Raw genomic sequence first — 24,840 nt, 5'->3', positions numbered from 1 at the left:
AACATTTGCAGATTTGTTACTTGGGAATATTGAGTGATGCTGAGGTTTGGGGTACGAATGATCCCATCACCCAGGTACTGAGCATATTACCCAACAGTTAGTTTTTCAACCCGTATCTCCTCCTTTCCTCCCTTTCTAGTAGTCCCCGGTTTCTGTTGTTGCCATCTTTATGTCCTCAAGTACCCAATGTTGTATTTGTATATATGATGTGATTTTGTTCTTTTTTATGGCTACAGATAACTATGCTTAACATTTTCAGAAACTACCAGACTGTTTGCCAAAGCAGATGCAGTATTTTACTTTCACATTAGCAGTGTGGATGAGAGGGTTCCAGTTTCTCTGCATCCTCACCAACACTTGTTTTTGCCTGTCTTTTTGACTATAGCTATTCTAGTGGGTGTGAAGTGTTATTTCCCTGCAGGTTTGGTTTGCATTTCCCCAATGGCTAATGCCATTGTTCATCTTTGATATGCGCTTTGGCAATTTGTATGTCATCTTTGAGGAAATGTTTGTTCAGATTTTTTACTCATTTGTAATCAGATTATTTTTATTGAGCTGTAGAGTTTTTACTGGTAGAATTAGATAAAAGTCTTACCAGATGCATGATTAGCAACATTTTACGTGTTGTCTTTTCACTTTTTGATAGCGTCTTTTCAGACACAACTCAGTTTCATTCTTTTGCACATGCCGCCTCCCATTTTTAAACGCTCCTGTCGCATAATGTTTCCATAAATGAAGGACTGTGTATGTGAAGGTGATCTCATAATGTATTTTTACTGTACCTTTTCTGTGTTTAGATATGCTTAGATACACAAATACTAACACTGTATTATAGTTGCCTACAGTCTTCAGTACAGTTACAGGCTGTATAGGTTTATAGCCTCGGAGCAATAGGTTATACCACATAGCCAAGGTGTATAGTAGACTATACCATATAGGTTTGCATCAGTACACTCTTAGGATGTTTGCAGGACAAAATTGCTTGACAACATATTGCTCAGAACGTATCCTTGTCTTTAAGCAGCACATGACTGTATGGTATAAAATCGCCATAGTAATATATACATAACATATACTACCTGCACATAGAAATAATGTTATGTGTAGTTTTCACAAACTCTTTGTAGCACTGTGCTAAAAATATGTAGCCATATATGTATATTTAAGATAAGATATGGCAGTACTGTTTTTTAAACAATGAAATTTGTTGAGTGTTTCGTCTTGCGTTTATCTCTGCCACTTCAGTGTTTGGACCTAACTGTTAACAAAGGAATCTACTTAATGTCATTTGTTTGTGACAGATATAAGGCAGATGTATTATATATATAGCATTATTGTCAGTGGTGAGATTTTTCCAAGTAGTGGACATTTTGATAAAAGTTCCAAAAAATGACCTTATTATAAACTAAAGTTGTATTGGTTCATGTGTAAAAAAGAACTAAGCTTTATACAGTACAATTTGCATATCAGCTATATTCTTGGAAAATTTAGCATGCTGTGCTAAGCAGATTTTGGTTCTAGACTCAGTTAATTATAAGCAGCTTGTTTTCAGACGTTAGACAGTTCTTTGGGAGACATGTATAATGCACAGTAGGCATCCCTGGCCCCCTTTCACTATGTGTGGCCTGGGTGCTAACTACACTAGAACCATCCTGGGAATGCCTATTAAAAATTCAGGTATTAAGCCAGGCATGGTGGCTCACACCTGCAGTCCCAGCACTTTGGGAGACCAAGGCAGGTGGATGGATCACTTGAGGACAGGAGTTCGAAAACAGCCTGGCCAACAAAGTGAATGTGTCTACTAAAAATACAAAAATTAGTGGGACATGGTAGCGTACACCTGTGGTGCCAGCTACTTGGGAGGCTGAGGCACAAGGATCTCTTGAGCCCGGGAGGCAGAGGTTGCAGTGAGCCAAGATCGTGCCACTGCACTCCAGCTTGGGTAACTGAGAGATCCTGTCTCAAAACAAAACAAATTTAAAAATTACCATGAATTAGAATCTCTGAGAAAGACAACCTTGAAATCTACAATTTTTAATATACTAAAGATTCAGATTCACTACTGAGCTTTATTCAGTCCTATTTTTGCTTTTGTCTGAAAGCAATATGGGATAGTAGATGTCTTTGAATTATTTCATTTAGTATGCAGATATACCTATTCCTTCCTTAGTGTCTTAAAGAGAATAAAGACACTAAGACTTCTAAGTCTGTGGATCTGGCAATAAATTCTGGCGGTTGTCAAGGTCTGAATAAGGACATAAATGCCATAGTATTTTGTTCCCGAGTAGACTGAAAACTGTTGTTCCACCTTTTTGAAAGCTGGTTGCCTTTCCCACTGTCATTTAATCGTATAGAGTTGTATATCCTCCCTCTGCTTTCCCTACTCCTAATATCCTGGTTCTCTTTTGTAAATGGAAGGGCATTGTAATTGCTTAATGTCCATTTCTCGCTGAGTCGGGTATGTTTCAATGAGTTTTTTTGGACCATTTTCTGATTATTCTCCTAGGCCCTCACTCTTTGAAACTATAGGGTCCTTCTCACCCTTAAATTTTAGCTTCTGAAGTTTCAGAAGATGCCAAATAGGGATTATTCTGTCAAAAATACTGAAGATTTTGTCAGGGAAAATGTCATTCTCTTGTACCGACCCTTGGTCTGAAACTAGCATCCAGTCATGTTGTTACATCTCCATTTTATAATTTGCCCTAGCTAAGCACTGGAAGGGAGAATTTTGCTCACCATTTAAGTTCTTCAGGTTGCAAGCTGAAGTATAGAACCCCTATATCTGTCTTGCCCTTCTCCCTAAACCAAGTCATTCCCAATAGCATCCTTTTTTTAGACTCCTTTATCAGTCCTAACTTTAATTTCTTGAGGTTGGTTTAAATGTACAACATTTAAAAACATTTTTATCCCACTTACTCACTGATACAGTATTTCTTGGGTAGATGAATTTTTTTTTTTTTGTCGTTAAATAGTGAGCTTTTCCTTGGTAATATACACAGTGCATAAAGGTACTTGACTGTATAAACGGCATTGCCTCCGTTTCTTTTTTGGGTCAGTGTGTGACCCAGTGAAGCAATGGAGACAATGCTGTTTATACAGTAAAAAGTACCCTTTATGCACTCTGTCTCTCACCAGCATGTATATATTATCTTCCTTTGTATGCTTGAATACTCACTGGATTTGGGATTGAAATTCTGAGTTCAAGTTTTATGCATGGGTTCTGCTCTTACTGGATATGTTCAGAAGTCTTACTATATTCTTTCTCTTAGCCTTAGATTCTGTATTATAATAAGAGAAATCTAAAACTTGTGGGGTCGCATATAAAAATTCATGTGATATTTTAAGATAGGAGATTTAAAAGGAATTTTGTGTTGTAGCACTTCTTCTCAGTATGGCTCTAGAAAATCATAACCACCATTACCCCAGCCTTGGGGAGGATGTGCACAATCAGTTTGTTCTTCTACTTGTGTATTACTTCAGTTTGGAAAGAGTTACACGGAGAAAGTAAAAGGCTCAAATGAAATACCAAAAAAAAGTATCTAAGGTAATACAAGCTGAAGCTTTTATTCTGAGACATTTAACTTTGTTTACCTTATTGTCATTTTATTCAGGGGCAAATCTGCGCTACCTTCAGGTCCAAAGGGTATCCTTCTAGTCGGAATCTAAAGATGTATTGCCTGCCATGCTTTGTATAAAACCTCTTAATGTGAATTTGAAATCTGTTTAAGAATGTTAGTTTATTCTTAGTCTTTTACAAAAATATCTTTATCTTACTCCTCACCCATTTCAAGTTTTGTTTTTGGTAAGCAGTCTGAGTAAATCTCCATAGAATGTGGAATCTGGTCCCTATCCAAAGAGCTCCTGTCTTTGAAAATAATTTCCCATCAACAACTGATTCCGTTTTCTCTTTTAGAGAAGTCTTAGGCTGGTGTGCCTTGATGCTTATGACTTTATTATGCTGTGCCTTCTGAAAACACATACACTAGACCTAAAAGTTAGTTGGTTAGTTCCATCAGGCTGGTAGAAGGCATACCATTTCTTTAGAGGTATAATTAATTGGAATGCTTGTCAGTATTTGAGTTTTCATTGACTTCAGGAATAGTCACTAAAGCGGAGTGAATTCCTGGATCTTAACCTCATGAGAGGTCAATAGCCCTCATTTGTAATATACCTTATATTTGTAGAATACCTGTCGTGTCTTTCAGTAAACTTTTAATGTGGCACTTTCATTTCATAGATGTAAGCATAGAACATACTGTTCAAGAATGTGTGCAAATAAATGTCAGAGTGGGGTATCTAACCCAGGCTTTTTAATGGATTACTCTGGGATTTATTTCAGTCAGTAAGATTAGCTTTTTTTCCATTACTGTCGACAAACTTATGGAAATTTTCATGGAAATCCCAACTCTGCGAGTAGTGCATATATATTCTAGTAGTCCATATTACTAATTCTACTTCTTATATTCAGTTGTAAATCTGATTTTTTTTGTTTCTTTTTTTTTTGAGACAGAGTCTTGCTCTTTTGCCCAGGCTGGAGTGCAGTGGCGTGATCTCGGCTCACTACAAGCTCCGCCTCCCAGGTTCACGCCATTCTCCTGCCTGAGCCTCCCGAGTAGCTGGGACTACAGGCGCCCACCACCACGCCTGGCTAATTTTTTTGTATTTTTTAGTAGAGACGGGGTTTCACTGTGTTGGCCAGGACGGTCTTGATCTCCTGACCTTGTGATTCGCCTGTCTCAGCCTCCCAAAGTGCTGGGATTACAGGCGTGAGCCACCGCGCCCGGCTATAAAAAATCTTCGGAGTTATATCTGAAAAGTAGACATTTCAGCATAGATCTCATGTTTTCTTTAAAACTTGAAGCATTAATTTTCCTTTGTTACTAAGCATTTTGGGATCCTAAAACCATTTGTGAGGTTTGGTGATTCTCTAAGACTCTCAGGAGTCAACATAGTCATTATCATGACTGTGACTTACTACAGTGGACAGGTGCAAAGAGAAAAGGCACATGGGGCAAAATCTGAAGGAATCCAGGTGTAAGCTTCCAAGAATTCTTGCCTAAGAGAGTCATACAGGATGCACTTAATTCCTCCGGCAACAAATTGTGACACACTTACGGAATGTTGTCTACCAGGGAAGCTCACTAGAGATTTAGTGTGCACGGCTGTTACTGGATTTGGTGAGTTATATAGGTACTCTTTGCCTTGCATGTACCAAAATTTCAGACTCCAGTAGGAAAGCAGGTGTTCAGTACAAACCATATTATATACCCAAACAGCTTGGGTACAATGAGCGATTCTTTTTTTTTTTTTTTTCTTTAAAGACAGGTTCTCATTATAATATCACCCAGGCTGGTCTTGAACTCCTGGACTCAAGGGATTCCCCTGCCTCTGCCTCCTCAGTAGTTGGGACTAGTGCAAGCCACTGTGCCTGGCCTCAGTGAGCACTTCTTTTACCTCTTTATCAGTTAGGGTTATGAGATCCCTCTGGAAATCTAGATTCCCACATATCTGTCAGGGGCCAGCTGTGCCAGAAAGCCTTTCTAAAGATAGTAGTTTCTGGGCTTCTGTTAACTTTTCCTGCATACTCAGCCCCTTTTTTTTTTTTTTGGAGACAGTCTTGCTCTGTTGCCCAGGCTGGAGTGCAGTGGCATGATTCTCAGCTCACTGCAACCTCGCCTCCCGGGTTCAAGTGATGCTCCTGCCTCAGCCTCCCGAGTAGCTGGGACTACAGGCACACACCACCACGTCCAGCTAACTTTTGTATTTTAAGTAGAGGTGAGGTTTTACCATGTTGGTCAGGCTGGTCTCGAGCTCCTGGACCTCGGGGGATCCACCCGCTTCGGCCTGCCAAAGTGTTCAGCTTATTTTTGACTGATTTCTTCTTGATTGTGTTCATTCTTAGAGCATTTATTGAGGATTTATTTCTTGCTTCCTGTTATTTAAAAGGGGGTTTAAGGTATTCTAACTATATAAATAGAATACAGCAAGATGAAATCAAAGTAAGTAGAAGAGCCCATTAGGCTTCTTAGGAAATGTCCTCTATCATACCACTTACGTTGTTCTTAAGTAACCATTGTACTTAGGTAATTCTCTTTGATCTTTTGTGACATCACTAGCTTTCTTGGGTCTTTGAATCTGCTTGTAGTTTCCATTATAAGCAGACCCTTATCTGAGGGTAAATCTTGGCCATTGCCTTTTTTCCTGCCATACTCTTACTTCTTCCATGAACTTTTAGTGCCTGCTGCTTACATGCAAAGCAGTTAGTCGCCTCTCCTACCTTTGACCTCTAATAGAAAAGACTTCCAAATCTACATCTACTTACACCTTTTCTTCTGAATTCCTAGATCTGTATTAATCTGCTTACCATTTTCACTTGGATATCTAAAACCTTATAGTCATCATCTGTCTCACTTCACCTTTCCTCTTAACATTTAGTTGTTTCTAGTGATTGAAGTAATATCCTAACTCATTTCTACTTTTATCCACCCTGGTTCTAACTGATAATTCCTGGACCACTGGAGCATTTAAATTGCTCTTTGCACTTCCAGTTTTTGTTCATAATGGTGTAGCCTCCATGCCACTCCCAGATCACTTATTAAAAAAAAATACCAGTTGGATTATGTTACTTTGTTGCTGAAAAATCTAAAATTAAGGAATGAAATTGAAATACTAACATTAGACTTCTGTGGTGAACCTTTTTGTGTCATTCATCAAGTGTTTTTGCAAGTCTGGATTTTTATACCCTGCTTTTTCTTAAAGCAAGAGAAACTTTTTTCTCTGGTCATTGACATATACAGATTTTCATAAAACTTGAGTTACTCTTAAGCAATTTTTAGATAGAGTTGGACCTGTTAGGAAAAGACTCTTGATGTCTTTATCATCTTACAAGTGAGCACCTTCCCTAAGACTCTTTAACTTCTTGAAAAAAGTTGATGCTGTTTTATTTGAAAAATTGTCAAGACTATTAAAAGGCAAATGGGGAAACTATTAAGAAATTGAAATACAGTTGCAAAAACATACTGATAACAGTGACTTTTAGTTCTGTATCATTTGAGTTCTTGTGCATTTTTCCTGTGCACATTGTACTTCTGTTTTTGTCCAATAAAACTTTAAGAAAACCCAGAAGTTGCTACAGATGATAAAGATAAGATTTTGTTTCTCTCAAAAAGGTTCTGTTACATGCTGCTGTTCCAGGGCATATCAGGATAACAACTATGTATAATATTTTAAAGCCACATCTTTAGTAGGTTCACAGATACTTTATATACTATAAAAAGTATGACTGTGTATATATTCCTAATGCTTATGTAAGATGTTCGTTTAGAGATATACAGTAATATCTAGTATGATAGAAAACAGTTTAAACATGAAATACAATTTACTTGTAATTCACTTTGTTCTTTATTTTTTTAAGGGACCAGTTACTCTCCACAAGAAAATTCACACAACCACAGTGCTCTTCATAGTTCAAATTCACATTCTTCTAATCCAAGCAATAACCCAAGCAAAACTTCAGATGCAGTAAGTATTATAAACATGTCTAATATTGTTTCTTTGGAATTTATAGCAAAAAAAAACTCATGGCAAGTCTTGTAAAATCTAATGTTTTTTTTTTTAAATGTTTCAGTCACAGTCTTAATGTGTTTATTTGATGTTATTATTATCCTATTTTAAACCAGTGAGCCAAGCTTATTAATGGAACTGAGCGTTGTCAGAAGATAGTATCTTTGGTATTACTTAATTAGGATTCCTGTACAAAGCAATGTTTTTCCGTTGTGATACCTGAGATAAAAAGAACTTTAGGCTGAAACTTCTTTAAAGTGGTCTAAGTTAAGCTTACTTTCTTTCCATAGTGTATAAACTCCTTATAGGATATATTTATTATCTACTGTGTCTTACACACTCTCCCAGACACTAGGGATATACACTTACCTGTCCACAAGGGTGTGAAACCCAATGAGGGATTTTTAAATATTTTCAGAAGTTCAGTTTAATGAAATAACTTACTTATTTTGAATTTTAAGTCATAGGTTTAAATGAAATTTTTAATTCGGCAAAAAATTAATAAGGTTTTAATTCACCAGGCATATGCTAAGCTGCATGTATATAGAATGTGGCCCATCTTAAAGGAATTCTGGGACCTGTGGTAGAGACAGAAAAGTAAACAAACAGTGCCTGTTAAAGTTGCTTTGGAGGGCGCTCAACACAGGACTCCCAGCTTGGGTGAGGAAGATAGTAAAGTATAACTAATGCTTCCCAGCAGGCTGACTAAAACTTAGGCAGTAAAAGAGCTCTGGACTTCATAGCATACAAAGGAATAGAGCTTGCAACGATGTAGAAGTGTAAAATAGTGTAGCACAGTTAGAGAACTGCTGGAATTTTGACAGTATGGAAAAATGGCAGGAGCTAAAGTTACAGAGGTAAGTGGGAGGCATATCATAAGTTCTATGTCATGCCAAGGAATATTAATTATACATATATAAGGCAGTGGAGAGGTATTGAAGGATATAATCAGTAAAATAACATCATATTTGCAATTTAAAAAATTATCTCAGCAGTGTGGAAAATACGTCATAGGAAAGAACAAACAATGAGAAGGCCAACAAAGGTGTAGGTTGAGTCCAGCTGATTTTGCTTTGAGTATTTGAGTGATCATCATGTCTTAATTGATGTTGAAAGACCTTCAGATTTTATTTTTGTTTCTTGTTGAAGCAGTGTGGATAGTACATTTCTATAGAAAATTGAGACATTAGGATAATATTTGGATAAAAATAGATAGTATTAGTGTTCATTTAGAAAATTATACTGTTGGCCAGGCACTTCACTAGTGGCCAGGCACAGTGGCTCGTTCCTGTAATCCTAGCACTTGGGAGGCCAAGGCAGGTGGATCACTTGAGGCCAAGATGGTGAAACCCCATCTCTACTAAAAAAAGAAAAGTTATCCTGGCATGGTGGCAAGCACCTGTAATCCCAGCTACTTGGGAGGCTGAGGCAGGAGAATTACTTGAACCTGGGAGGCAGAGGTTGCAGTGAGCCAAGATCACCCTATTGCATTCCAGCCTGGGTGACAGAGCAAGACTGCTCAAAAAAAGAAAAGAAAATCATGTTAGTTGTTTTAACACAGAATTTAATATATGGGATTGGTTAAGCAGATACTGAAAAAAAAACAAAGGAACCCTGAAGTAACACATATAGTAATCACCACTCAGGGCTGTTGAACAACAGGATGAATTTGGGGTTTTAGAACCTAATAGTGTAGAGGAGGAGCTCCACAGAGCTGGTAGTAATATCTCTAAGGGTATGGTGAAGCTAGTTCTAGTGGTGGGATGGTAGCCCAGAGCTGGTAACAACTGTGGCTGCTCCTTTCTCCTGCGTTTCATTCGTCTAATGCTTCTGACAGGAAGGAAGCCACCTGGCTAAATAGAGAGTAATTTGCACTGTCCCAGCTCTAGCATCACAGAGCGGACTATCAAAGGGTGGGATTGGGACTGAGAAAACAGCTCGCTAAGCCTTCACGCGTGCTGTTGTCAAACTATTTGTGATGGGTCATTTTCTTTTTCCTTTCTTTTTTTTTCTTCAAGTAGGGAAGGGAGGATGAGGCCAAGTGGGGAGAAGGGGAAGCAAATCATTTTCAGTGAGATGTATATTCAGGATTTTAGAATGAATCTGCCTGTTTTCCTGGAAAACAGTCTATTACTTTACAAAGTAACACTAACCTAAAGTTCCACTTGTCATTGACAGTTTAGATTTGCTATTTGTGTACCCTTAGGACAGCAGCAGCTGTTGTGGGCATTTTTTTTTTTTTTTTTTTTTTTTGTAAAACAAAAGCAAACAAAACACCTCATTCAAGGAAGACAAATTTTGATTATTAGGATTTTACAGCAGTGGGTTTAACCCAGTGAAGTCAGAAAGAATAAATAATGGGCATCAGATAAGCTTGAATGATTCAAATCATAAGGGTGTCAGGGAACTTAATTATGTGAGTGAAAGTTGAAGACCATTACTAGAATAGATAAAATGTTTTGTGTTTCTGGAATCCGCGTTCTGGTTTCTCTAGGTTTCACCTGTAGGTACATAAGTAGTGGTCTTTTGCATTATAATGTACCTAGTGGGAATGACACAAACAGCCTTTACAAACTGTAAATTTAATCTTACCTGAAAAGTTGGCTTTAGAATTATCTACACAGATATTTGGGTATGTGAGTGATTTTTTTAAAATCAAGTTAACTGTTAAAAGCCAAGTTGAAATTATCTTTTATTTTCAGTATCAGATTAAGGCGTTAACATTTAATGTACTTCCCTGCTAAGTCCTGTGATAAACATTTATTGTGGGGTGTTTACCACAGAGCCTGGCTTATGGTAAAGATTAGGAAAAGCTTGGTGAATGCCTCCTTCACACAAAAATCATGGGAATGTTGGGCGCAGTGGCTCACAACTATAATCCCAGCACTTTGGAATGCCAAGGCAGGAGGATCACTTGAGGCTTGGAGTTTAAAACCAGCCTGGGCAACACAGTAAGCGCCTGTCTCTACAAAAAAATAAAAATAAAAAAAAAATAGCTAAGTGTGGTGGTGTGTTCCTGTGGTCCCAACTACTTGGAAGGCTGAAGCAGAGGATTGCTTCAGCCCAGAAGGTTGAGGCTGCTGCATTGAGCTATGGTTGCGCCACTGCACCTCCAGCCTGGCCGACAGCAAGACCCTGTCTCAATAATAATAATAATAATAATAATAAAAGGTAAAATAAAAAATCATGGTATGACTTGTAGACTATTTTAGATTAGTCGTGCATATTTGATTTTTCAAAAGGGGCTCTGAATTAGGGAAAAAAATGTTGCTTATTTTTATTTAAAGACACTGTAATTGAGATTTTCCCTTCTAAATATTCTATGCCAATCTTGATTTGCTGGAATCTGCTTAAGTTCAATCCCGTGTGAGTTTGCATTCATATTCCAGCTCCTCTTGTTATCAACTAAGTATCATCTGCATACTTTGGAGCTTTTGAGTCTTGAGCCAGGCGAGGTGCTTGCCACCTGTAGTCCTGGCTACTCAGGAGACTGAGGAGGCTCACTTGAGCCCAGGAGTTGGAAACCAGCCTGGGCAGTATAACAAGACCTCATCTCAGGGAAGAACGGAAAGGAAAGAAAAAGTTTGAGTCTCATCAATATCTACCATATTAAAAATTAAAACTGGGAAATTATTCATTTCATTTAAAATACCAATTGTAAACCCATTATATGGTAACATATGTAACATCTTTATGAGAAGTAATTTTTTAGAAAGACATTGAACATCTTGGTAATGTTTTACTTAATAGAAAAAGACACTTAGAATTTCATAACTTCATATCTGCGTCTGCATTCAGTCTGTTACGATACATTCAGTGTTTTGTTGACCCTCTGGGTAAACTTCAGTATATGCTTGTGGTAAAATGAGGAAGAAAAAAATAATCATGTTAGTATTATTATGAAAATAGTTTTGGTCTTGTGAAAGGCTGTTGGGGTTCCCCAAGGTTTCCTGGATAACACTTGGAGAGCTGCTTTAGAGCATATGTTGGCAGCCATCCCAGGCCAAATCTAGAAAACTTTAAATGTTTGCAGGCCTTTTGTTTAAGTTCTCAGTATTAGTTATTATTTTTGTAAAGTCAAGAAATTTGACACCTGCTATTGCACATCGGCATTGTAAAAATTATCCCATAATTTGAAGGGTTTCTTTTTCCTTAATCCCTTGAGGATGGCAGTGGGGTGGAGAAAATAAAGTTATTGGTATGTGAATGTATGCTCTACTCTGGAATTTTGTTAAGTGTAAGGCATCAGCTTGAACTAATCTAGAATTTGATAGGCAAAATCAATGTAGTGTGGTAGACCAGTGCTCGGGTTTGTGAACTTTCTGTCCTGGAGGTTGTGCCAGAATGTTAATCACTTAAATAGAATGTTTAGTTCAGCTGACTTTTTTTTTTTTCTTAAAGCACAACTTCTGTGAAAGAAACAGTATGTTTATGTATTCAAATGCAAACTCCTTATTTCCTCCAGGATAAGTTGGCAAACCATCACTTGGAAGAGCACTGGCCTAGACCATACTGACGTCTGATGTCCTCTGTCCACTAGTCTCAAATCTCATTCTACCTCTTCAATTCAGTAATTCCCCATGACCACTTGGCAAAGCAAACCAAGTCTTCCAGATAACATCTGTAGAAGGGATCAGTTGCATAATAATTTATGTATAGGGAGGAGTAGGTGGTAGAGAAGAACTTTCTGAATTTGGCCCTTTGTGATTGGGTTCCTAACACTTGATTGTAGGCTTCTGGAAGCTAGTGGGATTGAGAATTAACTCTCTATTGCTTTTTGAGGTGAGAGGGCACAGGGCTGCTTTGCCACCCTCATTATTTTGGGATGTAAACCTGAGCATATAAATACATGGCAGAGTCTGTGATCTTTTTCCAACTGCCTTCAGAATTATTAGGGGAATTTCCAGAATTGGTGTTAATTTAGTGGAAATAATAGGCATTTGGAAACCAGTTTTTTGTCCTTTGATAAACCACTAATTAGTTTTGTGACCTATAGACAACTCATAAGTTCTCTCAGCTTGTTCCCTAGTTGTTAAAGCTGGGCCAAGGGTAAGGCAGTGAATAAGACTTCATTTCCTCAAGCTTGAAGATTGTGTCATGATACAGTGAACCCGGAAGGATAGACTGTGATAGTACAGTACATTATTTCATTTTTTTAAGTGGTTTAATTTTTTCAAATATTTTTTAATTTTTCTAAATTGACAATTCTACATATTGATGAGGTACATAGTGATGTTTCGATACATACAGTATATTTTTATAATGTTCAAATGAGTAATTTGCGTGTCTGTCATCTCAAACATTTATTTGTGTTGGGAACACTCAAAATCCTCTTTTCTAGCTATTTAACAAAATACAATCAGTTATTTCAGTAAGCTCCTTTGAAAAAATAATTAAGGAATTCAACCAGGATACTTGAGATTCTACTAGATTTCCTGGGGGCAGTCAGACACTTAACTAATCTTTGTGAGATTCGTTTAGTGGAAACTAGACTTTTCAGATCTTTCTAATTTCGTTATGATGTTACATTGCCTGTAAAAGTACCTGGAAGAGACTGTACCTGAGAATTTTTGAAAGACCATTTTTAGTTATGGGAAAATGAGTGATACTGCTAATCCTGTATATTACATGAGAACAAGCTTCTAGTTATGTGTACTTGATCCGTCTTGTCCATTTTGAAGGTGAAACGAACTTACAGCTTTTAATTAGCTGTTTATGTTTACATACTTTGGTTCCTTTTTTCACTGAGTAACAGTTAATACAGGCAAGATTGTTCTCTTTTATACCATATATAATTACTATTGTGCCTTAGAATTTAGAACTGATGATTTCATGCCATCATCTAGTTGAGAGTGCATTCCTCACCCCCATGTTACTGGATTTCAACAATTAAAATTGCGGTGGGAGATTTTGTCATGCTTTCTAAAATCAAGGTGATGTCAATTTCACAGTTTTCTTTCTGTGCCTAACGATCTAATTTTTATTCTGCTTAATTTTGATATTTTATAAAGTTCTTTTGTCTTTGAAGACTTTCATAAACTAAAGTCTTATGAATACTTACACAGATAATTGCATTCTGGTTCAGAGTACGTTTATCTCATAAGTGTTTTCCTGTATGTGTGTTTTGATGTTCTTGATATTTCATGTGATTAAATAGTATTAACATTTTCTAATTGTAAAAAATATATTTTTAAGCCTTATGATTCTGCAGATGACTGGTCTGAGCATATTAGCTCTTCTGGGAAAAAGTACTACTACAATTGTCGAACAGAAGTTTCACAATGGGAAAAACCAAAAGAGTGGCTTGAAAGGTAATTAGCTTTTAATCTAATTAAACATTATTTCTCTAGCTTGGTTCTACAGGTTAACATCTTACAGCATTAAACATTCTAATTTAGCTTTTTTATAGTGCTGCCCATCTACACTTTTTAGTTGCAGTGGTTGGTTGCCCCTTCATGTTTTCCATAGTTTGTCTTTACTTTTAAAAACAAAAAACCTGGCCAGGTGCAGTGGCTCATGCCTATAATCCCAGAATTTTGGGAGGATTACTTGAGCCCAGGAGTTTGAGGCCAGCCCTGGCAACATAGTGAGACCCTGCCTCTGCAAAAAGTTAGCTCTGAGTGGTAGCATGCATTTGTAGTCCCAGCTACTAAGGAGGCTGAGGTGGGAGGATGGCTTGAGCCTGAGAGGCCAAAGCTGCAGTGAGCCATCATGGTGCCACTGCACTCTAACCTGAGCAACAGAGCAAGATGCTATCTCCAAAAAAAAACACAAAAATCTAGGATAGATAGGCAGCCGTCCACAAAGGCCTTTTGAATAGTCAGTATAGTTAATAAAATACTTACCTACATTTATGCATCTTTAATTTTGATGGAAATTTTAATAGTTTAATAAGGCCATAATGTTTCATTCACATGTAGAATTAAAATTGCTGAGCTTTGGTTATGGCGTTAGTGGTATGATAATTGGTATAGTTTTGCCATTAGTGAGACACATTAGTGTTCTGTTTGCTACGTTCCATCTCCCACACCAGTTAAATTATGACCACGTTCACTCCTTTTGTTTTCTATATACCATTTGTTAGGCATTTGGCCAGAGCTGTTTATTATGGAAACTCATGCCCTTAATGTAATTTTTATGTGTTTATCTTTTTTTTTATTTTTAGAGAACAGAGACAAAAAGAAGCAAACAAGATGGCAGTCAACAGCTTCCCAAAAGATAGGGATTACAGAAGAGAGGTGATGCAAGCAACAGCCACTAGTGGGTTTGCCAGTGGAAGTAAGTATTAATTTTTTTTTCTTTGAAATGTATGTTTGACTTACTCGTATTTATTTTTCAAATCTATATCCATTGCCATCTACATATGTAAATTAAAATAAATAGAAACATATGGAGATTCTTTTCTGTTGGATTTATTATCCACTACCCTCCACCATTTTGGTCCCTGAAAGGAGAAAAGAGACACGGTTGAGTAGTACACGTATGTGTTTCCCACTACACATTATGGCTATAATGGAGTTGAATTGCAAACAGTAAAATTTTGTTTTGGATTGGTTTCCCCTGATCCCCCCAGACAGGAGCTTCCTCTCCCACCCTACCTGCCTGCCCTTAAGTTGTGTCCTGTTAAACTGGACACAAATCTCACTGGGTTTTAGTCTAATAATTGAATCATAATCACACACAGTGACACTAGAATAGCTACTTTTTTGTGTGTGTGTGTTACCAGTGAGTAACTTGTTTATCCTTGTATTTAGAAACTAATTTCACTATGATCATAGATCTATGTAACATCTCTATTTTGAATTTCCACACAATTTTAAAATGTCTACTAGAAAACTTACACCTTTTTGTTCTAAGTTGCTCTTCATCTATAAATCAAACCGTGGGCATACTTCAGTGTTCTTCTGAGGCCAAATTTTGTGCTAGTGGGACAATTTTGTATAACATACATTTGTTTTGTAATTCATTCTCCAAATTTGAAGCTTTATTAAAGGTACTCTATTTCCACTGGCATCCCTTACCTTGAATAAAATTTACTCCGGGTGCCGTGGCTCATGCCTGCTGCAATCCCAGCCCTTTGGGAGGCTGAGGCAGGAGGATGGCTTGAGGCCAGGAGTTTGAGACCGACCTGTGCAACATGGCAAGACCCAGTGTCCACAGAATTAAAAATTAACCACCCAGCTGTAGTCCCAGCCGCTTGGGAGGCTGAGGCAAGAAGATGACTTGAGCTTTGGAGTTTGGCTATGATCTTGCCACTGCACTCTAGCCTGGCAACAGAGTCAGACTCTGTCTCAAAAAAAAAAAAAAAAAAATTTAACTGTCACATAGACTTCTTGGGTTCCTTTTGCAATTTTGAGAAGAATTTCAAAAAGTTGGGGGTGTGTTTGGTCTTAGAAGGGATTATTGAGTTTTTGATGGGAGAAAATATTTAAGATGAAACAGTAACATCTGCAGGATTAAGTGTTAAATATTAAATTTTTAAATCAGTGAAATTGTATGTAATTTTTTAATGGTATAAAGTACTAAAGTTGGCATATTAAAGAACATTGAATTTTGAGATGGAAGAATTAGATTCTAGTCCCGTTTCTTTTTATATCTTAATTAACTGACGTTTGTCAAACAATTAAAAATGAGACAGAGGTTTTCCTCTAGACAGAAACAAGTTGCACCCAGCTTGTGGGTTTTTTGAACAAATTGCAGGGGAGGGGATGCATAGAAAATGAATGACAGACGGCTGGGCGCGATGGCTCACACCTGTAATCCCAGCACTTTGGGAGGCCTAGGCAGGCGGATCACGAAGTCAAGAGATCGAGCCCATCCTGGCCAACATGGTGAAACCCCGTCTCTACTAAAATACAAAAATTAGCTAGGTGTGGTGGTGCATGCCTGTAATCCCAGCCACTCAGGAGGCTGAGGCAGGAGAATTTGCTTGAACCCAGGAGGTGGAGGTTGCTGTGAGCTGAGATTGCGCCACTGTACTCCAGCCTGGGCAACATAGCAACACTCTGTCTCCAAAAAAAAAAAGAAAATGAGTGATGAGTGATAGATAAGTATAAAAATAACTTTTTAACTTGTTTTTCTTCATGATTTCAAAAGTAGGACATATTCGTAAATAGGTAAAATTTTTAAATTCCATGACCCCAGAACATTTTGGAATATATGCTTTTTTTTCTGTATGCATGTAAATGTTTATACAAATTACATATGTATGTGTTTGAAAAATGGGATTCTGTGTTACTGTTTTTTACCTGTTCTTCAGTAATGTATCAGGAATATGTTTTTATGTCTGTTTATAATTCTGCATTTGTTATATTGATTGCATAGGTATACCTTCATTGATAAATAATCCCCTATCAATTAATACTTGGGAGGTTTTCAGCCTTTTCCTACTATAAACAAGATTATGATTTCATATCTGTCCACTTCTCTGATTACTGCCTTCAGTTAAATTCCTAGATAGGCAAATGATGAGTCATTGTGTCTGTGCTTGTGTTGAAATGTAGTCATGTATCACACTTTTTTTTTAGTTTAGGTAATGTCTGAGAAAGAACCTTAGCTGTGTTGTTGCTTTTTTAAAATATTGGTCAACTTAGTAATAAAGTGAATAAGCCATTCAAATGTTTAACTTAGTCTATCCAAAACATACTGGCAGAGTGTTGCCTTGTGTTTCAGTGTATTGGTGTTTGTGTAGAGTATGGCTTAAAGCTTGTTTTTGACTACCAATAAAAGAACTTTAGGGGATGGCAGAGGGGGGAGGATTCGGAAGATTTTTACATGTAAAGAGATAAAGTCGGTTTTAATGAGATTTTTGTTTTTGTTTTTTTTTGCAATACATTGTTTGTAAAGCACTAAAATATTGTAACAAAGGCCAGGCACAGTGGCTCACGCCTGTAATCCCAGCACTTTGGGAGGCCGAGGCGGGTGGATCATCTGAGGTCAAGAGTTTGAGACTAGCCCGGCCAATGTGGCGAAACCCCGTATCTACTAAAAATACAAAAATAAGCTGGGCGTTGGTGGTGCGCGCCTATAATCCGAGCCACTTGGGAGGCTGAGGCAGGCAGAGGTTTCAGTGAGGTGAGATTCATGCCGTTGCACTCCAGCTTGGGTGACAGAGTGAGACACTCTCAAAAAATAAAATAAAATAAATAAAATACTTTATCAAATGTTAATATTCTCCACAACTTGATACTGAAAATTATATGGATAAGATTTTTAATTTGCTTGTAACTGCTACTAATTTTTATTTTTGCAAACCTGTGCTTTATATGTTGATGGCTGTATGTTTAGAGAAACCTTACTTAGGGTTTCTCAACAGAAGCACTAATGACATTTTGGGTGAAGTAATTGTTTATTATGGAAGGCTTTCCTGTTTTGTAGGTTGTTGAGCACCATAACTGGCCTCTCCTCACTAGATGCCAGTAGCATACCTCCCCTCTCTCCAGTCAGGAAAAGCAAAGCACCACCGTCTGGGAGGGTGGCAAATAGGCACTGCTTTAACCGTATTTATCTAGAGTTGTAAGTATAGAAAGCTATTACAGCTATAGCGTCCCCTCTTCCTGTAATGCTTTTGTCCTTTTTGTTTTTTTAACTCAAAAATGTTAGAAGTATCATCCTTAATTTTCATTGGAGTACATACGCTTGATACATTTTGACTAGCAATATAGAACTGAAAGGAAGTTTTCTTTGTTGAGGAAATAAAAATTATATACAGGGTTGGGCATGATATTCCTGTTATGTCTGTCTCTAAAGGTTTCTGTCTTAGTAGTAATCCTCATTGCAGGCAGAAACTGTAGAATAAAATTTTTTTTAATTTTATGTTCATGCAAGTTGATAGCTTACTTATATATTACTGTCATACAACAGATGTTTGTATTCTGTTCATTTTTGTAGATTTTTATATTGTATCATTTATAACACTGAATTTTATATAGTAAGTCATTGTCAAAAGACCCTGTGCTTTGATGCGATTGACTTTTTGGGTGGTATTCCAGTACGTTTTGTTGTGGTGTACCATGTAGTGGTTGTGTACTGACAAGTTTGAAACTGACTTCTAGTTTGAATGTTCCTCCTTCGTTGTTTTGTCTTAGTCCTTACAATTGGAGGAGCTGTGAATTGGAAAAAACAATACAATAATCAACAGAGAGGGCATCCTTTAGTAAAATTATTGTGCATCACACGCTTGGATTTTAGGTCATTTCTCTCCTTGGAGGTTATTTTAATTATTTAGTTATTGTTGGGAATATTGTAATTTAGATTGGACACTTTGAATGAACTTCAACACAGTAGTTGAAATTTTCGTTCTTTTGTACTGTTTTGTGGAATCATGGTGTTAGAATTTAAATTGATAGATTTTAAACTGTTTTCAGTATTTCTGAGCTTAAAGTATTCTTGTGGCTTTAAATTGAAAGAGGATTTGTTTTTAATACACCTAATGATAAGTAGATTGTTCTGACTATGCTGCAGGTGTTGGACTTCTGTTTTCAGATAGCATTATGCATCATGATTTTATTAACTCTCTAGTATTTGTAATATTAAAAATACTACAGATTGCTTTACTTACTGTGTTCACAGTTCATCATAACTTCAGTCATCTTAAAATGATTTCATTTAAGCCTTCGTATAAACTGCTTTAGAGGCAACTAATTATAGCTAACTTAATATTCAGAAAGACCAGGCTAATAAAGCCTAATATTCCTTTGCAGTTGAACCACTGTGAATAATTCAGTTATTAAAATCTATGACCCACAGTGTAAAAGAATGAAGCATTTACTTTCTCTGCTTTTAAAACATTTTTAAAAATTTTATGAGATGATACTATGACTCCATATGTTGATTTTTTTGGTGTTTTTTTTTTATGTTTTGTTTGAACTACAGTGTGATTCTAAGGAATCCTTAAAAAATATGTAGCACCCTTGAAATATGAGTATAGATGAATATTTATAGTTGAGCAAAAACTCCTCCTCTTCCAGTATTGCATATTTACATGCCAGTGGTAAAACTGCAGACACTAACTGGGTTTGCAGTTTTATAAAAGAATATGTAAGTACAAGTATGTTGCTAAATTAGCTGATGTTAAAGGTAGGATTCTAATGTAATCTTTTTTCTTCCCCCTTCTGTCATTCCAACATCTGTTTTTTCGAACTGTGAACTAAAGTGGAAGACAAGCATTCCAGTGATGCCAGTAGTTTGCTCCCACAGAATATTTTGTCTCAAACAAGCAGACACAATGACAGAGACTACAGACTGCCAAGAGCAGAGACTCACAGTAGTTCTGCGCCAGTACAGCACCCCATCAAACCAGTGGTTCATCCAACTGCTACCCCAAGCACTGTTCCTTCTAGTCCATTTACGCTACAGTCTGATCACCAGCCAAAGAAATCATTTGATGCTAATGGAGCATCTACTTTATCAAAACTGCCTACACCCACATCTTCTGTCCCTGCACAGAAAACAGAAAGAAAAGGTATGCCATTATTACTAGATGCTGCACGTTGAACTATAGTTTCTAAGTTTCTTCTAAGTTTCTTATATATTACATTATTTCCTTTGGCTCTGAATTATAAATTTTTTAAAAAGTCTTTTAGAATGTTTTTGTATAGAGTTAGGTGTAGAGTTAGCAATATTTAGCTTTTTTCTTTAATTTATAATTATCCAGCCTCAGTACTGTTTCTTGCCTCTGAATTAAGTCAGGTGCTTAATTTATAACAATAATGGTTTAAGTAATTTGTTAAAGTCAAAACTGTCTCTTCAATTTTCTGTTTTTGTGATCATTGTCTTGACAGTTTATAAATCGTCTCAGTTTTCTCTTAATACTTAATATGAATAGAGATATTTTAAAACTAATGTCTGTATAACATTTCATTATTGGTTTCAGTTTGCGATTAGAAAATTAAGTTGTGGGCCATAGGATAAGGAGTGTTAATGTCTGAATTGGACCTTAAGTCTGAAGAGTGGAAGTTAAACATTGCAACCCAAATTGCGTTTATCCAACTCAGTGTCAATAATCATAGCATGTTTAAAAAGTTACAGAAAAACTTAAGAACAGCTACTTGGAAGGTGTGACACAACATAAGCAATGTGATGAAATTTGCATAGACCATTCACAATCTGAAACTTGTACTTCATAGTATGTTTTAAGAATCTAAGGAAATTAAAACGCAGTAAATAAATTGTCACAGGTAGATCCATTAGCAGACCATTAGTAAGTGTTGATGTGCTTTTAAATGTCCTGTGGGTTTAGGAGAGGCTTGATACATTAATTCACATTGATTTAATTTGTTGACAGAGGGCTCAAATAGTTGGATTTCTTTTGTTTCTGATTTCCTCTCTCCTTGAACTACAGTGTGATTTTAAAGAATCCTAAAAAAGAACTTGTAGCTCCCTTAAAATCTAGATTAATATGGATTAATATTTATAGTTGAGCAGAAACTCAACTATAAATACATTTTATTTGAAATTTTCTTATTACATGTTATATGCATGTAATACACACATATGTATTATGCATGTTATTTGAATTTTCCTTGTTATTCAACCATATACTTTAGTATATATATCATACAGTACATAATGTGTCAGATTAATGCTTGTTCCAAATGTCAAATTCGGTAAAGATGGTTTGTACCAAAATTCATACATAACATGTCAGATTTACCCTGTGACAGAATTAAATTTGCAAAGAGAAATATTGAGAGATGAAATCTGAATTAATGCTATAGTTAATATATTTTCCATAGGACATTTTGGTTTCTTAAGTTCCTATAATTTTGACAATTTGCTCACAGGAAATTTTACTTAAAAAATCCTTGTCAGTTAAAATTCTGATGGCCCTTTGAAAGTATTTATCCCATGTCTCCTTTGTACATTTAACACTTTTTAACTCCTTTTTGAAATTCTTTCTCTGGCTTTTGTGATACTACCCTCCTTCAGTTGCCTATTTCTGTTCCTTCCTGCTTCTTACATATCAGCATCTCGGCCTTTTTTCCTGTTTGGTTCTTTTTCTTGTTCACCATATTCCTTGGTAGTCATTTTGTTACTGTTATGACTACCAAATCTTTAGTTCTAGTTCAGACTTATATATCTACTTACCTTCTGTAAACTCTTAGTATTTGTTACGTATCCTCATATACAACGTGTCCCTAAATTCTCCCTTTCCCACAATTTATTCTTAGATTCGCAGTAATTAACAGCACTGTTCTCCCTAACTTTGCCTTATTCTTAAACATTCTCACCCACCCACCCATTGACAAATCTTGGGCTCTTTCTCCTAGCACTCACTGAAATTCAGATTCTCTCTCTTTTAATTGTAAAAATATTTTGTGGAGATTTCACTTACTGAAATTCAGGTCATCTCTCTCTGTTTGTTAATTTGTAAAAATCACTGTATTGCTCCAACTGGTCTCAAACTTTTGGCCTCAAGCAGTCTTCTGGCCTTGGCCTCCCAACGTGCTGGGATTACAGGTGCGAGCCACCGTACCTGGCCAGGTTCTCTTGAAATAATCTCCTGATTGTCTTCTTACCCAGTCTATCCGCTTAACGGTGGCATCATTATACCATTTAAATTGAATTGTGTCAGCTCCTTGCTTAAAACTTCTAGTGGTTTCTTAAACATCCAAATGATAAAGTCTATACTTATAGATTATAGCAAGCACTTGGCAGGATGGTTGCAGTCTGTTTTACTAGCTTGGTCTCCACCCGTTGCACTCTTAATTCTCTGTAATTCATCTGTTGCAAACTTGGACATTTCTTAGGACTTGCCATTATCTTTCCTGTCCTGAGCTTTTGCTAAATAGAACATGTTCTTTCTTTCATTGCTGTCCTGTTGAATCCAATACTTTTTTGTTACAACACTTAAACATTGTAATTTCAGTTTTTTCACTTAGATTATATCCCCTTTAGGGCTCAACATTATGTTTTACTGCATTTTGTACTTTGTTCACCTTCTAACCTTTCCCTCCATGCAGTTTGATGCTAATGGTCTTATGTTCATTTTAGTTTATTCCTTAAAACAACACTGAGGGAAGGTAATATCTCTATCTTAGAAATGAAGAGCCTAAACATTACCCCAGTTCAAACATGTGGTGTTAGAGGCCGCTTCTCCGCAACCCTGTTCTTTCCTCAAAACCAAATGTAATGAAAGACATAACATACAGCACATCTGTGTCAGTTCGGACGCTCATAATGTAAAATTTCTGACAGTAGATTCGAGTTTAAATTTCACGAAGTGTGTTTGCTAATCACAAGCATGTGCATAATTTATATATAGTATTCTTAAACTTGTAGGAAGAAACTCGATTACCTACCATGGAATTATCTGTTTGTTTAGGGGAAATTGTGCAGCCTTTCCAAGTACTTCTCCTTGTATGTTAATTGAAGACTTACATCCTTAGATCTAAGTTTTATAGCAACTTTAATCTTTACAGACTGTTTTCCATTTTGTCTGTTTAGATTGTTCATTTGGATTGTTCTCCATATTTCTGAAGTGTCCATTTGACATTTTTTTTTTCTCAACGGAGACATCCATGTTATTTAAATTAAGCTTTCTATTGACTCTTCTCATCAGTAGATGATTAAAATGATTAAGATGATTAAAATTAGTGATTTTACTTGTTTAGGTTTTTCTTAACAGTTAAATAATTTATATTAAGCGCTGATGGTTCAAATCAGGTTGGCCTGGTCTTAAGCACTAATAGTATAGCTGAGCTGTGTCTAAAGATGTCAGTAGTTGATGCTGTGTACAAGAGCAGAGTCTTTGTCTTTCTTAACCACTGCTCTATTCCTAGTGCTTGACAGATAATAGGCAGTGTGTAAATATTTGTTGTAGATGCCTATACAACAGTGTGTAAGTGTTGGATGGGTGACTGTACTACATGTGTGTAATGGATGTTGTATAGGCATCCATGTTGTATGTGTAAATATTTGTTGTAGATGGATGCTATAAGAAAAGGTGTTGAGAGTTGGGAACACTTGCACTATTCATGGTTTAAAAAAGTATTTGGAGAAAAAGAAGTTTGTGTATGTGTTGTGCATCTGATTAAAGCATACCAGCAATGGATTTAGATCTGTTTGATGCCAATGTGTCATTTGAGAGAAAGAACCTAAGGTGAATTCAAGTTTTGTGCCTGCGTGAGTAGTCAGAAGGGTATAGAAAGCTGCAGAGCTCTTTATTTTTGCAGAGAACACAGTCTTGATGTTAGGTAGAGTGAAACAAGGGAGTGAGGTGACCCCATAAACAAGGGAGTGAGGTGACCCCATTTAGGTCTATATTTGTTTGTTAGGGTAACATTTGAACATCTATGTATGATCACTTTATTGGACAACCATATAACAAATAGAGAAACTCTGATACACCAAAAAAATATAAAATTGAGTTTTATCAGTTGGCACTCCAATGGCCATTTTAAACCTGCTCTAACTCTGCTATCCCTTCTAGATTGGTGAAATGACAAAATAGGAAACATGGGTCCTTATTGTTTGCTATGACCAAGTTGTCAGGAGAGTTTAATATCCTTACTCAGTAAGTTCCTTATTTAGTGATTTAGAATTATTAGCAGAGATAAATTTGAAAACAAAACAAAGTAGCCACAGAATTAGACCTATTTAGTAATCTCAAGCTAGCTCTCAGTATGAACATGTGTAAATAATCACATACTCATGTGCTGGTGCCATATGTAAAGGACAGGACAGACTAGTCGTTTTAATATGAGGTGTGAGTCAGTCACTTGAAGTAAAATTCCCTTCTGTTTTTATGCTATCTGTAGACTAAATGACAATTGAATGAACTCAAAAACTTCAGTATGTGTTAAAGCTAGGCTTCTATAGCTGATGTAGATGGTCATTAACTGGCAGTGGTAGTGGGGCAACTTCAGCACTAAGTTGCTTTGCTTTAAAATAATTTTTAGGCTTACTAAATATTCATGAAAAGTTAGAAAGATTGGCCATAGTTATTCAAATATTTATTGAATAATCAAATACATTAGTGTAGGAATTTAGTCTTAGTCATTAAATTTAACTAGGTTTAGTCAACTTAAGAAATAACTGATAAAAAGAATATTAGGAAATATTGTTTGTAATTTGAGGGTAAGGAAAGTCTTCATCAAGACCCAAAATGGATTTGTCTTTTTAAAAATTAATAAATTTGACCACATATAAGACATTTAAAACTTCTTTATGAAAAGCACAATAAACAAAGGTTGAAAGATAAGTATCAGACAGGAGAAAATACTTGCAACATGTGTAACATGATACATTAAAGATACGTAAAAAGATACATACAAA

At 36.4% G+C, this 24,840-nt stretch overlaps 1 protein-coding gene across 10 annotated transcripts in view; it reads left to right on the top strand.

The window, feature by feature from the left end:
* The window catches only part of WAC (WW domain containing adaptor with coiled-coil), a 93,448-nt gene that overhangs the window by 46,382 nt on the left and 22,226 nt on the right, over positions 1-24,840 (top strand). For 7 of the 10 annotated variants that reach the window (XM_058436586.1, XM_032144464.2, XM_032144454.2 and 4 more), the window contains 4 exons: positions 7,415-7,521; positions 13,759-13,874; positions 14,729-14,841; positions 19,718-20,026. In XM_058436586.1, coding sequence (XP_058292569.1) covers positions 7,415-7,521; positions 13,759-13,874; positions 14,729-14,841; positions 19,718-20,026 — 645 coding nt within the window. The remainder of the gene's footprint in view (positions 1-7,414; positions 7,522-13,758; positions 13,875-14,728; positions 14,842-19,717; positions 20,027-24,840) is intronic. The other 3 variants (XM_032144504.2, XM_058436588.1, XM_058436587.1) reach the window with 1 other exon arrangement.

The sequence above is a fragment of the Hylobates moloch genome, unplaced genomic scaffold (genome assembly GCF_009828535.3).
Source record: "Hylobates moloch isolate HMO894 unplaced genomic scaffold, HMol_V3 SCAFFOLD_3, whole genome shotgun sequence".
Classification (NCBI taxonomy): Eukaryota; Metazoa; Chordata; class Mammalia; order Primates; family Hylobatidae; genus Hylobates; species Hylobates moloch.
Note: the sequence above shows the minus strand (reverse complement) of the source record. Positions and strands in the feature narration are given on the sequence as shown.